Consider the following 14481-nt stretch of genomic DNA (forward strand, 5'->3'; position numbering starts at 1 on the left):
ACTGCTACAAGCCAACACTGTTACGCTGAAGAGGTTCGAACCTGTCAGACCAAAACCTTAACCCCGGTTAATGTGTTGGCTTGACAGTCGCTGGACCAGAGTTCGTCTCCCGGTCAGGCTACCCCTTGCTCAAATTGAGGTGTAGAATCACTGATCTACAAATAGTATTCCCTGCCAAATAACAGTCTTAGTGCAATTAAGATTCAGAGAGCTACGCCTTCCCTGGTTTAGGCAATCCCCCTACCAAACACTTATGCACAACCAGACGTTAATTGATTAGAGACAGCATGTGTCAATTAAAGAACATTTCCTACGTTTTTCTACATGCAGCAAACCTAGTGGATTTTTCTGGAAATACCAGTAAACTAAAAAACTAAAACAACTGTCCCTACATGTCACGTCCTGACCTTAGTTCCTTTTTTATGTCTCTATTTTGGTTTGGTCAGGGCGTGAGTTGGCGTGGGCATTCTGTTTTGTTCTGTGTGTTGTATTTCTATGTGTTTGGCCTGGTATGGTTCCCAATCAGAGGTAGCTGTCAATCGTTGTCTCTGATTGAGAACCATACTTAGGTAGCCTGTTCCCACCTGTGTTTGTGGGTAGTCGTTTCCTGACCTTACAGGACTGTTTCGTGGCGTTCTTTTTTTGTCATTCAGTGTTCAGTTTATTTAATTAAATTTACTATGAACACTTACCACGCTGCGTGTTGGTCCGATGATTCCTATTCTTCATCATCAGACGAAGAGGTGTCTCAACCCCGCCCTGTGCAACTGGGTACTGGACTTCCTGACGGGCCGCCCCCAGGTGGTGAGGGTAGGTAACATCTCCACCCCGCTGATCCTCAACACTGGGGCCCCACAAGGGTGCTTAGTGAGCCCTCTCCTGTACTCCCTGTTCACCCACGACTGCGTGGCCATGCACGCCTCCAACTCAATCATCATGTTTGCGGACGAAACTACAGTGGTAGGCTTGATTACCAACAACGACGAGATTGCCTACAAGGAGGAGGTGAGGGCCCTCGGAGTGTGGTGTCAGGAAAATAACCTCACACTCAACGTCAACAAAACAAAGGAGATGATTGTGGCCTTCAGGAAACAGCAGAGGGAGAACCCCCCCCCCCCTATCCACATCGACAGGACAGTAGTGGAGAGGGTAGTAAGTTAAGTTCCTCGGCGTACACATCACGGACAAACTGAATTGGTCCACCCACACAGACAGCGTTGTGAAGAAGGCGCAACAGCGCCTCTTCAACCTCAGGAGGCTGAAGAAATTCGGCTTGCCACCAAAAGCACTCACAAACTTCTAATGATGCACAATCGAGAGCATCCTATTGGGCTGTATCACCGCCTGGTACGGCAACTGCTCCACCCACAACCGTAAGGTTCTCCAGAGGGTAGTGAGGTCTGTACAACGCATCACCGGGGGCAAACTACCTGCTCTCCAGGACATCTACACCACTCGATGTCACAGGAAGGTCATAAAGATCATCAAGGACAACAACCACCCGAGCCATTGCCTGTTCACCCCGCTATCATCCAGAAGGTGAGGTCAGTACAGGTGCATCAAAGAAACTGTTTTTCAGTCTCTCGGTCCCTGCTATCTCAAGGCCATCAGACAGTTAAACAGCCACCACTAACATTGAGTGGCTGCTGCCAACATACTGACTCCACTCCAGCCACATTAATAATGGAAATTGATGTAAAAATGTATCACTAGCCACTTTAAACAATGCCACTTAAAATGTTTACATACCCTACATTACTCATCTCATATGTACATACTGTACTCTATACCATCTATTGCATCTTACCTATGCTGTTCTGTACCATCATTCATTCATATCTTTATGTACATATTTTTTTATCCCTTTACACTTGTTTATAAGGTAGTAGTTGTGGAATTGTTAGGTTCGATTACTTGTTGGTTATTACTGCATTGTCGGAACTAAAAGCACAAGCATTTCGCTACTCGCATTAATATCTGCTAACCATGTGTATGTGACAAATACAATTTGATTTGACAGAGGAATATGTTTTCTATATCCTATTCCAGGTTATGATTATTGTCCAGTGCTCAAACCCTATCCACATATCCCCTCCCCTCAGTCTATACTGTTTTTACATCTAAGCACCTTCATAACAACTATAGTTTGATCACATCTGTAAACTCCATTATACCAGTGCTAAAGGTGTGCACATTTGCCTGAGGTTATCAGGCACACTAACTTTCGATTAAACTGAGAGGAATTAGTGATGTCATGTTGATAGCATTTGGTTATTCAATGCAACACTCCTATGGATCAAGCTAGTGATATGCCTTAATGAGCCTCTCTTGTATGTGAGAGTAGCATCAGCCTATGGCAGACATTCTCAAAATGAAAAGACATGGCACCATCTGCTGGAGTAGTCCCAGTGGGGAACCGTAAGGGATTTATTTTTGAAAAAGTATGTTTATTTTATTACATTTAATTTAAATTTCTATTTCATCTTTACAATAAATTATCTTCTGATTTCAAATTGTGTTGAAAAGAGAAGGGTTAACACTAAAAAGGAAAAATATCCAATCAGGATTTCCTTTCGTGGTCTCTAGGTAGAAAAATCTAGCTAACTCAACCAGCCATTGGCTAGGCCTTCAGAAGCTGGACAGAATTTATGGTGATACGGCCTCTGCAGAAGTCGGAATTAATACTTATTGTGCTTCGTGGAGCAGCACAGAGCCGTTGTGAAGGAAGTGAGTTTATACAAGACATCCTGACCGCACCTACCGTCAACCAATCCTGTAAATGTGGAGCTTTATGAGCTACTAAATATATATATAGCACTCTGCAATGTTACAAAATTTGAGAGGCACGCCCGCAATGCGGTACGGAACTCAATTTGGCCTCTGCATGCCTAAGGAGGCTCCGCAATTGCATCACACCTTCCACATAGCGCCACCGACCCCATTTTCAGATCATGTCTGAATTGGCTTTACAGGTCTTATTTGGAATAAGCTGTTTACATGCAGATTTGATATCCTGCTCACAAGTATCCCTGTAACCACAAATAAACAGAATATTCCTAATTTAAGGCAATTTGGGTGAAATGGAATAAATGGAATAGTGACAAAAATATGGACACTGACTCACTCTGATTGGCTGGGCCTGGCTCCCAAGTGGGTAGGCCTGTGCCCTGCCAGGCCCACCCATGGCTGTGCCCCTGACCAGTCATGTGAAATCCATAGATTAGTGCCTAATGAATTTATGAACTGTAACTCAGTAAAATCATTGAAACTGTTGCGTTTATATTTTTGTTAAGTATGGATTACTAATGCATTCATTCTACCAATGTAAGACATTCTGGTGAGTACTACTGACTACTACTTTATTTAGTCTTCTGGGGCAACAAGTCATGACAGAAGAGAATCTGCATGTATCCAACTATAGCTAATAAACAAATGGCCCCCCAAATGTAAAAAATTATAATATGGCCTACCAAATGTCAGACATTATAAGCAGAAACTTGTCTAAATTAAGGGGTGAAAGTAGCCAGTAGGCTATACAGTCCAGTACAAAGTATCTGTAAAATAAATTATGGAATTACAGTGGATCGAAACGCACAGGTAGCCTACCTTTCGAAGTGATTTGTTTGAACATCAGATGAAAACATCCCACAACACCCATGATATGCAAAACTGAGCCTGTGCAAACAAAAACAGTAAACGGGATAAAATGTTTACATGGCACAGTATCCCCTTTAAGATCAGCATATCCCAGGCATCTTATCTGGGTTTCTCATAACCTGGATACAAGCCTTTTCAGGTTATTGTAAACGGGATATGTATGGTGTTTATATGCATCTACTCAATAACAGAATACTTAAGTATCCTGAATAATAATGGGATATTGGTGTGCATGTAAATGTGATCAGTGTTAGCTAGCTTGTGTTGTAGTAGTGTGACAATGGCAACAGCAGCTGCAGTGGATATTATCAACTTCAAAGTGGATGTTGCTAATTTGTTAGCATCACCCTTTTCAAGATAAACTTTCAAACTTAGTTTTCAAATCATCACCTGGTGAGTGGCATTTTGTTGTTGTTGCAGCTCACTTACTGTTAGCAATCTCTCAAATAATGATCATGAAACATTGTTGCATTTAAACTTCATCACCGGTTAGGGGGAAGAATGTTATAAAAATATATTTGCAATGCAATTTCATTGTTATGATTTCATGGGGAGTAAATGGGCCGCATATTCTTTAACATTATTTGATGCTGTGTGACTGCAGTCACCATACCAGCCGTGTCTATGTGACCAAAACGTTCTCTCCTTCAGAGCCATGGAGTGCACAGGTATTAAGGTCGATGTCGTTTCAGCACCACGAGCCTGTCACCTTTGATGTGACACTGTTGTTGTCGCTATCGGTGATGGTGTGATCGGTGTTAAAGGTTGTGTAAAGTTTTGTTTTTCTGGTCGCATTATTTTATGCATTATTTCACCTGTCAATACCATTTGTTTCTGTGTGCGCGGCAGCCCGAAGCACGGCCAGGCTTGTTTGATTCATTCATAACGTCATCAAAAAGCATGGCTCTTCCTTGACGAGAACGGTCGGACTACAGAAGATATGTCGGGCGTATTAAGCAATGCTATTTTCTTGATTTTATACAACGTAAACGGAAAGATATTTGTCAGTCTGAAGTCCTAGGTCCTATAGTCAAGTTTTGCCATTGAGTAGTGACAAATTACATACAGTACCCATGATACATTGCAGCTCCCCAAACAAGTGACTATAGTACACCCCCTTGTGGAACGAAGCTCTAAGGACCAGTAGTGATGTCGAGGTGTTGTTATAATTATAATACAATTTCCTATTGCAGCATTAGTGCAGACAAATGCACACAGTATTATGAATTATTCCCAACTAAAAAAACAAGTGTTCTGAATGTGTTGATTTATTTTTCTATTTAACAAAAATTCACATGGTAATGCACTACTTCTGAAGAGATTGGAAATACTAGGACTGTAACTGCAGAGGTGAATTAAATCAATGCCGCTTGAAAGGTTTTATCAATAAATTTGCCCAAAAGTTGCCTTGATCGGTTCATATGTTTAATCCAATGCAAAATATATATTTTTTAAAGAAAATACATTAAATGTTTTTTAGGGGAAATAGTTTGCTTTGTAGACCTTTACCAAATGACAAACTCAATGAAAAGATAAGTAAAAGCAAATCTAAAATCTGGAAACTTCCAGCCATACACCCAACCGTTGAACATTGGCTTTCACACTAGTTGAACAGACTACAAAACAAACTCATTCCATTACACTGATATGCATTTGCAAAACTCCACTTTTACCAACAAGAGTAAAAAAAAAAGGTGCCATAGATCATAGATCAGTCACCCCAAACACAACTCACGGAGAACAGCATCTAGAAATTAAAATAAATTAAACCCTGAAAACATAGAGGGGAATGTTTTGGAGTCATATGGTGACTGTCTATTTCCAGATAGGGAGACCTGCATATTAAAGGGAGCAGTTCTACCAGACTAGAGGTCTATGGGCTTGGTGGCTGACAGCAGTCTGCCATCGTTGAGGGGGTTCCTGGGGGAGCCTCTGTAGCAACACACATCCCTCTCAGCCACCTGCTGCACCACAGACTTCTGACCTTCACCTCCTGGGCTGTTCTTAATGGGTGTGTCACCTTTGGCCTTAGGTTGTACCTTGTTGGTCACGTCGCCTAGAGCGCAATTCCTAGGCTTGCGCATGATGCTGGCGGTCTTCTTGGGTGGGACAGGAGGAGGGCGGGTTTTTGTGGAGCGGCCCTTGTAATTTGGGAGGCCTCCCTGGTTGTCTGCCTGGCACTGGTAAGGCTGAAGCAGAGCCCCAGCAGACAGGCCACTCTCCAGGCTGACAGCCTTCCCCACAGGGGTAGGGGTGTCCTGGGCCCGGCTGGAGGTGTTCCCAACCACTGCAGGCCTCCTGTCCACCAGTAGAGAGTTGATCCTGCGGACAGACTGGCGCACGGGGGTACGCTGGAACTTGAGAGGGGACCTGACTGCTTTGGCCTGTGATTTAGGTGAATACAGGACAAGCTTGTTGAAGCGCTGGATGTGGTCTGCCACCCTTACCCTGCGGGTCTCCAGGGTGCCTGGGGAGGGAAGCTCCACCTGCTGATGCTCCTGCCTCTGGGGATGGGTACTGGGCTCTGGGGATGCCACAGCCACATCTACCATTACAGATACTGTACCCATGGGGGGTAGAGGGGTGTTGAGCTCCTGAAAGTACTCCAGCCCGGAGGCTCTGTATGGAGTGGTCTGGACCCCAGCAGCCATGCTGCGTGTGAAGTGAGCAGGGCTCTGGATGTCCAGGGCATCGATCAGCCTACTGCAGTTCACTTGGTCAGCCACAGTCTCTGCCTCTCCCCCCACAGATCTGTCACCAGCACACAGCGACTGGTCACAGGCCTTCTCTGACTGACTGCTACTCCCTCCCACTTCAAACAGGGTGCTGTCTATAGACAAGGGAGACAGAGGAACAAACTTGATCTGACCAAATGTGATGTTCTGGTCATCAGCCAGACACCTGTGAGGTGTTGGCATGCTAGAACTCTCTTTGTTTGGTGATGCACCTTTGAGTGTTGAAGATTCAGAAGGAGTTGAATCTGTTTCAGTGTTCTCAGGGTGTGATGCCTTCTCCTCTCCTGAGGGGGCACTGTGGTGTGACTCAGTGAAGGATCTTTTGATCTTGAGTAAGGTGGGCCCGGTCTGGGACTGGCTGAACGAGCCCTCACTCTCCAGGCTCTCAGCGCTGGAGCCACAGCATAGCTTCTTGGGGAAGCTGGCCACCATGGGGGGCTTGGCCACCACGATGGCAGGCTCAGAGTAGTAGTTGTTGTTCAGGCACATGTTCATGGGTGTGTCGGTGAAGGAGCCCCCGCCCAAGACAAAACCCTCGTCAGGGGTCTCCCCGTTCCAGGACGTCCGGAGGGCACTGCCTTCGTCACACTGGGGGGTCAGCAGGTTGTCCTCTGACTTACTGTAGAACTTGGAGCCTGTTGAGTACAGTGGGCAGTAGCAGACAGCGCTTCCCTCAAGGGACAACGTATAACACAAACACTGATCCATTTCATGCATTACTTTAACTCTTAGCACATTAATTATGAAAGTACATTTTGAATGTTAGTTTTTAAAATATGGACTCACCATTCGACGAGCTCTTGTTTCGCAATACAGTCGGGCTAAATTCGGCATCTTTGGTGAAACGAAAACTGGTGGTGCTCTCTTGAGTGGCAAGTCGCCAACCAATGGACTCTGAACCCTCTTTCTGAATCGCCAGCATGGAATGAGAAATGACATTGTTGGGATGGAAGCATCTAGATGTAGCCGTGCACTAGAACGTTGTTTAGATGTTTGACTGATGGATTGGAATTTAAGGGTCTTTGGAGTATGGTAAAAAGTTACTCTGAAGAAATGTTTTGGTCAATGTTTTATTAAATTGCAAATATACATCATTATGACGCACTATAAAATTACTGTCGTACCTAAACCAGGTTACAGTTCCGTTTATGTAAATATAATATTTGGTTAATATATTAAACGTTTTAAAAGTCTTAAAATGTTAAGATTTCACAAATCTAAAATAATATTTAATATCCTAGCATTGAGAGTATAAACATCTTGGTTCACTAGTTAATCAGTATAAACATTCCATCAAATGTTACAGAACAGTCATGCAGAAATAACGGTATTCTCGTCATGTAAACAATAATGTTTGACTTATTGGAAAAATTCATAATGTCTTAAAATGGGCTACGTTCAATTTATTAACCCACCATGCATTATTGAAACTAAACATGAATACGCTAAAACTGCCATAAAACAACAGACAAAATGTAAGTAGTTAATCCAAAGATTTAAGCTAAAAATAAAACCTAAAAATATTAGAAATAAGTGCTTCCGTGCTAAATTGTACCTTACAATTGCACCCTAATCCATAACTGTTCATTATTTATATTCGATTAGTACACTTAAAGTCAATAGGCAAACAGGGGTCATCAAGGCTGGGATTGAGAGCAGGCTTTCCCTCCAATTTGAGGACCATATAATCAGTGTGAGGTCAAACATGGGGATCTAAACTTACAGGGTCTCTGCTGCTCTTGCCCAGGCTGAAGCGCAGGCGCAGGGACTTACAAACGGTTTCTTTCTTGGTGACCTTGGGAGAGAAGCAACCAGCTTTCCCTGACTCCACTCTGAAAAACAGACAAGAACATGTGAGCATACCGTTTCAACCATTGTCAAGTTAGACATATTATACATAATTACATACAAATATTGAATAAGGTTAGTGCGTTTCAGATCGTTATCAGTTTGAATACAGGAACAGGATGCATCGTCATTACCACATAGGATTGGGAAATAGCCTTTGATAAACCACATGCATGTATGTACCGGTTGACAACATGCCGGTGACTCAGTCGTTTGCTCTTTCTCCTTGCAGAGCTGGCACACTGCCTGCTGGACCTCCCAATTGAGGACAATGCATTCTGGGAGGAGTTCAGGGATTCCGAAGCACTGGGGTCCATGTATCCTGAACAACAGGAATGAAGGGGAACACTCAGAACACACTATTTTTAGTCTTCTTCTTCTTCTTATTTTTTTTTACGTCACCCATTTTGATTATATAGGGCCGCGTTACCTGGTACAGGAGTAGAGCTTCCACCAAACAGAGCATTAGGTAGTAACTCTAAAACAAGGTTCTTTTTGATGGATCTCCGTTTCTTGCTGGAGCCATAACTTTGACCAGATTCCAAAGGAAGTTTTCTCTTGGAGTTGGGAGTAATTATCACAGGAGTTGAAGAAAAAACTGGGGAAAATCATGAGTGAATTTAGGTTTATGTTCCCCAAGTTTCCCAATGAAAATGATTCAGAACAGAGTCAACTGAAATAATTTGCGGGGATTCTGGATTTGCATTGATGGAGAATATTAAAGCCAATGGACAAGCACACAGGCAAAGAGTAGGCAAGGCAAAGAGTAGGCAAGACCATTTGGGCAAGCATCAAATCATTTAACGTAATAGGGAAAAAATGCTAACAAGACAGACAGCATTGCTACTCATTCACTACATATGAGCAAATGAAAACAATCTGCAATCAAATTGTAATGAAGAGTTTCTTAATTTCTGTGAAAGTCAAGCAGCTGATTCCTTGTTGTAAACTGGATGTTGAATATGTGTTAGAGCTTTGGGGGTATGCTCTCATTTGACGGCAGGAGGCGTGACCTAACCTGAATAAATACCTACCATATCCGTCTGACTGGGGAGTATTTGTGGGTGTTCTATTTGTTTTTAACTTATTCCGAGCTCCATTGACCATATCTGAAATGCGAGACAAAACATTCCAGATTTGGAAATTCAATAGAGCTTTACTGAGAAAGCGATAAGCCTACAGCACTGGATAATTTCAATGACCAAATGCTATACAGAATAAATGTATTCTACATCAAGCAATGTCCTGCCCAGTTTTTCCAGTGTATCTGACCTCCTAAACTGCGCCTGTGTCTCCTCTTGGTCCCAGAGTTTGTGTCTAACTCCTCTAATCCATCTAGAGTAGGGGAGAGAACAGCAGCCTCGCAGCCCAGCATGGCTGGAATCTTCTCCATGATGAACTGAGGTACCACACCTACCACAGAGACACATTTAAAAACTGTGAGCTATAGACATTTACTTTTAACTATCACATTTAATACCCAGTTGATTAGTGACACTACAATAACAAAGCTTGAACTGTTACCGAAATCCAGAGCATGTTCTATAAGGCAGTAGACCACGGCTGCCTGTTGCTTGAGGCGTTTCTCTGTGCTGGCGTTCATCTTGTCTGCCCCGTCTCCAGCGTGCAGGAGGTTGGGAGCCAGGATCACAGACAGGTTACTGCTGTCCATCTTATTCACACCACTTCTGAGACGAAGCAAAACCAGGGTGGGAAAGAATGATTGCCCCAGTTCAAAATGGTACAGATATACTATTTAATTACGAGACAAACTTGTGAAATTGTACCTCTGAGAGACTTTGTGGAGGAAGCCGAAGAAGTAATGTAGGATGCTCATGTTTCTGTCAGGCAGTACACAGGACAGCAGCAGGGTGGCAGAGGTCCTCTCCTCCTCTGTGGGCAGCTGCTGGGCCTTGAGGAAGGCATCATGCAGCTCTGTGGGCAGAACAGGATCTGGTAGCTCCCTGAAGAACTGCTTGACCAGGCCAGCAACATCACACGGCAGGGCAGTGGACAGGCACTCCTCACCCTTATCCAACTTCGCCTAACCAGACAAAAACAAACAATGATGCCCTGTGTTTAACTATCCCAGCAGCCAGGGCCTCCCTATTCATATCAAGGTCAACAGCAGCAGGGTCAAGCTCCAGCCATCACTCACCCTGAGTGCTTTCAGGCGGACAATGGAACCAGACTTTCTGAACAAACCCTCTGTATCCACATGTTCCAGCAGACTTGTGCACGCATCCATGAGAAAACTGGGAAAGCAAGGGGATGGGAGAAACAGACCATGAAAAGGACAAATAATTTGACTAACACACACAAATAGAGAACAACAAAATATTGAGTTAGAAAGAAGTAGAAGTTCTAGCTAAGACAGGTGTTTATCTTACCACGGTACACTGCCATTCTCCACACTGTACTGCGGAAGGCTCTCCAGCGGTACACCAAACACTTTCACCTGCAAAAACAAATGTCATTATTTCCACTTCATGTTTGATTTCAACAAGGAAGGCTTTGCACGGCACCTGGTTTAATCCTCCTATATAGTCCTAACTCACTAATAAACTTCAATTTGGTACCCCATCAATCAAACCACACCACAGAAATATCTGTGAAAGGGCACTTAAGTCTTTACATGTGAATCGTCCCTACTCAGCAGAAGGCAATGACAACTGGTTTAGAACGGTTACGCATTCCATTGCCCAAGGCGGTAGTTTATAACTCATCACCTGATCAAATACAGGCTAGCTGTATGTTGTGCCTGCCAAGTGCCAAACAGTTCTCTTCAGTATTTTAGAGGGAGAGACTAGAAAACAAGTGCTTCAATGTGCTTTTGAAAAACAACAGCCTATAGCCTACCACAGCCCTGTGCAATTTATTTAATAGATTTCCTGCCAGTACATTTGAGAGAATGTGTGAGTTAAATGGACAAAACCAATTGCCTTAAATCAAATTAGTCTACCTGCCAAAGGCAAGCATTCCTTGAGCCACTCTCTCATCACCAAGCTCAATAAAACAGTCTGTGCTATTATGTATGCCTCTTTAGGAATTTCTTATAACAGGGCAGACTGACCCAAATGTGTCTTATAGTCATTTTTTGACTCACATTTGAGACAAGGAACAATTCACTTAGCAGTTAAATACATAAATCTTAGATAGCTATGGCTAGTCCACCCCTTAACACCATTACTTCTTGGGGAGTGAACCTCCAACTCAGTTCTGGCTGACAGACTAGCCCTTGATCACGACATGTAGTTCCATTTCATTACACATAAGAGTCATTGGACAAAGACATATTCTTTACGGGATCCTTTTTTAAGATCCCTGATGCTCGGGTTGAACATAAACATGCATCGCTTGTGGTAGGGATTTGGAAGAATAAGGACCGTATCATTCATATGTATATAGACTCTCTTTAAAAAATAAAAAAAATATCAGAGAGAAATAATTTCCCAAAAGGTTAAATTGATAGACACCTTTATAGGGTTAGTGTTCGCACGCAGCCATGATACGAAAGTAAAGTGCTTTGTGTTTCTAGAAACCTATTAAACTGAGAATCAAATCCAATCACGTGCCCCGAATACAACATTTATTCGATTCACGTTTAGAGTATTTGGCTGCCAGAGTCAGTCTACCTTTGAACATAACACAAGGTCCTTGGACCTTAAGGAGTAATGGTAACATTACACTCAGTAAGAGTACATCTTGGGCTAGCAGACAGACTAACATTAATCCAACAATGAAAGTGAATTACAATGATAGGCTTAACAAATTGGGTTGGGTGAAAGTTAACTCTTGACAATTCTAGGCAGAATTCTGCCTTCTTCCTACAGTTCTCAGCCATCATTATATGCTGACCAGACCAGACGCATTGTGTCTGGTCTGCATCACAAAATAAATTTAGAAATCCATGTTAGCGCATTGCCAATGGCTAAAATAGAAGTCATTCCTATTTCTGACGCAGATCGCCCACGTGCCATCTCCTCATTGGTTATACCCACATGGGTGATTGAAAGGCGAAATGTTTTGCAGGTCGTTGTGATAAAAGTGTAGATTCCAATCACCATATAGGTTCAAAGATGAAAAGGCCTGGAAGGAGGAGAGATGACTATAAACGATTCGGTTGGCCGTTTTATGTGTGGATTAATTGTAGTAGAAGATCTTGTTATTTTACCTGAAACGCACAACTCAATGTTGTGGGGGGGGGCACAATTAATGTATGCACGATAGCGAACGCGCGCAGCCGGTTTGGGTTCCGTAGCCTCGCCCACGACTGCCTCACATGAACAACAATCTGAACGATGTGTTTTATAAATCACTAGCAATACTGCTTTCGAAACGTATGGCCGTTATCTTTGATCAGCTTGGAATAATCTTTCAAATTAAAAAGATACACTTACTGTACTGCAGCAGTTTTGCACAGATAAATACAGTTGTGGGTGCCTCCATCCAACAAAACTACACTTCTGTTTCACTCCCAGAGTTACTGTAACGTTACGCTTACACAGGTGTTACTCCCAGAGTTACTGTAACGTTACGCTTACACAGGTGTTCAGAGGATGCTCGATAGCTCATTAGCACAGGTGGTTGCATCTTGTTTTCCATAAACTTGCAATGTAACATGATGTGTGGGAACACTAACAAGGTGTGTATCAATGTAACCTTGTTAATATATATATAATATGTTTCTCGCTGATATGAAAGGTCATTTTTCTTCCAAAACTGTACCGCAAGCGATGCATGTTAATGTTCAACCCGAGCGTCGGGGATCGTAGCAAAAAAACAACTAAATTCAGAAGACACCTTCATACAATGACTTGTGTCATGTAATGGAACTGTGAGTCATGGGGGATACTTTGGTGAAAGTGCACCGAATGATGCATATTAGTCAGGCAGGATGTTTCACAAACAAGGAACTTATCTAGCTGACTAATCTAGCTTGCAAACTAAACAAAACAGACTTACCGAATAGCTAACTGTCAACTTGCAGCTGGTGTGAGCTTTGTTTTTATTCCAATTCTTCGTCTTTATCCCATAAGCAGCACGAAGGTGTTGCACAACAGCCAGACGCATCACATTTCTTTCAATGATCTTCATATTTCACTTTAACAATGACTTCCAATGTGCCTTCATAAAATGTTCAACACGGCTACCAATTTACCTAGCCAACTAGCAGATCATCTATGCGTATCCTTCTCTAACGTTAGCATAACAGCTAGCTAAAAGTGCCTAGCTAACTATCCCACGTCCGCACTTCCCTTCCTTTCAATCAGCAACAACTCTGTGTACGCGCTTCTTCTCATTCAAAACAATCCATCTAACGTTAATTTGACAAACCAAATCCTTCGACACAACCTGCAACTAGCTAGGTCGACCATCAAATAAAAACAACCACTGTGCCAACTATCCAGTCCCAGCAGAATCGACCCTGTTAGGCGCTATCATTATTGTGTAGCAAGCCCACGTTCGCCACTGTTAACAGTTAGCTAGCATGCTGTAGCTAACGTTAGAAAGTTAGCTAGCTCAATAACGATTATCATAGCTGTACTAGCTAATTTATAGTACAGTATGCCTAAATCTATATTCTACTATTTACTTGAATACATGTGTCGAAAACGATATGACTATTCTCTTGTTTTTATCTAATCTTAATTGCCCTAGCTAGCTACATTGCTTGCAGACTACGTTTCCCTAAAATATTTTTTCTAATCTTTCAAACGGCAGCGCTTCTACATATTGCGCTCTGATTGGCTAGAATGGGTTCAAATATCAAGACCCACACAAAGGAAATGCAGATGCCTTTACAAGTGCCTGTTGAGCAGCTACTGTACCTATACCAGTCTCAGACTATGCATTGAATATCCTTAAAATAGTTAAATATGTAGATTGTCCAAATTATGCAATTTAAAAAAACAGCCAACAGCTTGAATGCTAGACTCAAGATAGGCTACTGTAAAGTTTAGAAACTGGGCCAGAAATATGTGGAGACATATCTAATATGATCTAATGGCAAGTAAAATATGAATACCAACAATACTGTAAAAAAATTATATTAATGTTTTAAATTAAATACTTCTATGTGCTTTTACATTTGAATAAAAGATAGATCTACAAGTTGGTCTATGGCATCTTAAAAGGCCTATATCATAATTACATTTTAGTCATTTAGCAGATACTCTTGATCAATTTATGCAGGTTAAGTGCCTTGCTCAAGGGAATATTGACAGATTTTTCACCTAGT

The 14481-nt window shown here is 42.4% G+C and overlaps 1 protein-coding gene across 5 annotated transcripts; it reads right to left on the minus strand.

The window, feature by feature from the left end:
* Positions 1 to 5069: 5069 nt before the first annotated feature.
* LOC112256655 (rho GTPase-activating protein 11A) lies at positions 5070 to 13960 on the minus strand. 5 transcript variants are annotated; one of them, XM_024430055.2, is made up of 13 exons: positions 13206 to 13960; positions 10631 to 10698; positions 10399 to 10495; positions 10028 to 10284; positions 9765 to 9928; positions 9513 to 9653; positions 9275 to 9349; positions 8671 to 8838; positions 8424 to 8562; positions 8116 to 8224; positions 7179 to 7299; positions 6605 to 7027; positions 5070 to 6487 (listed from the first exon to the last, which is right to left on the minus strand). In XM_024430055.2, the coding sequence occupies exons 1-13, from the start codon at positions 13335 to 13337 to the stop codon at positions 5523 to 5525; spliced, it is 2859 nt and encodes a 952-aa protein (XP_024285823.1). In that variant the 5' UTR covers positions 13338 to 13960; the 3' UTR covers positions 5070 to 5522. The 5 variants fall into 5 exon arrangements, with proteins under 5 accessions (XP_024285823.1, XP_024285821.1, XP_024285820.1 ...); XM_024430053.2 differs by having other exon boundaries at positions 5070 to 7027; positions 9765 to 9925; XM_024430052.2 differs by having other exon boundaries at positions 5070 to 7027.
* Positions 13961 to 14481: the final 521 nt, after the last annotated feature.

Source organism: Oncorhynchus tshawytscha, linkage group LG08 (genome assembly GCF_018296145.1).
Source record: "Oncorhynchus tshawytscha isolate Ot180627B linkage group LG08, Otsh_v2.0, whole genome shotgun sequence".
NCBI lineage: Eukaryota > Metazoa > Chordata > Actinopteri > Salmoniformes > Salmonidae > Oncorhynchus > Oncorhynchus tshawytscha.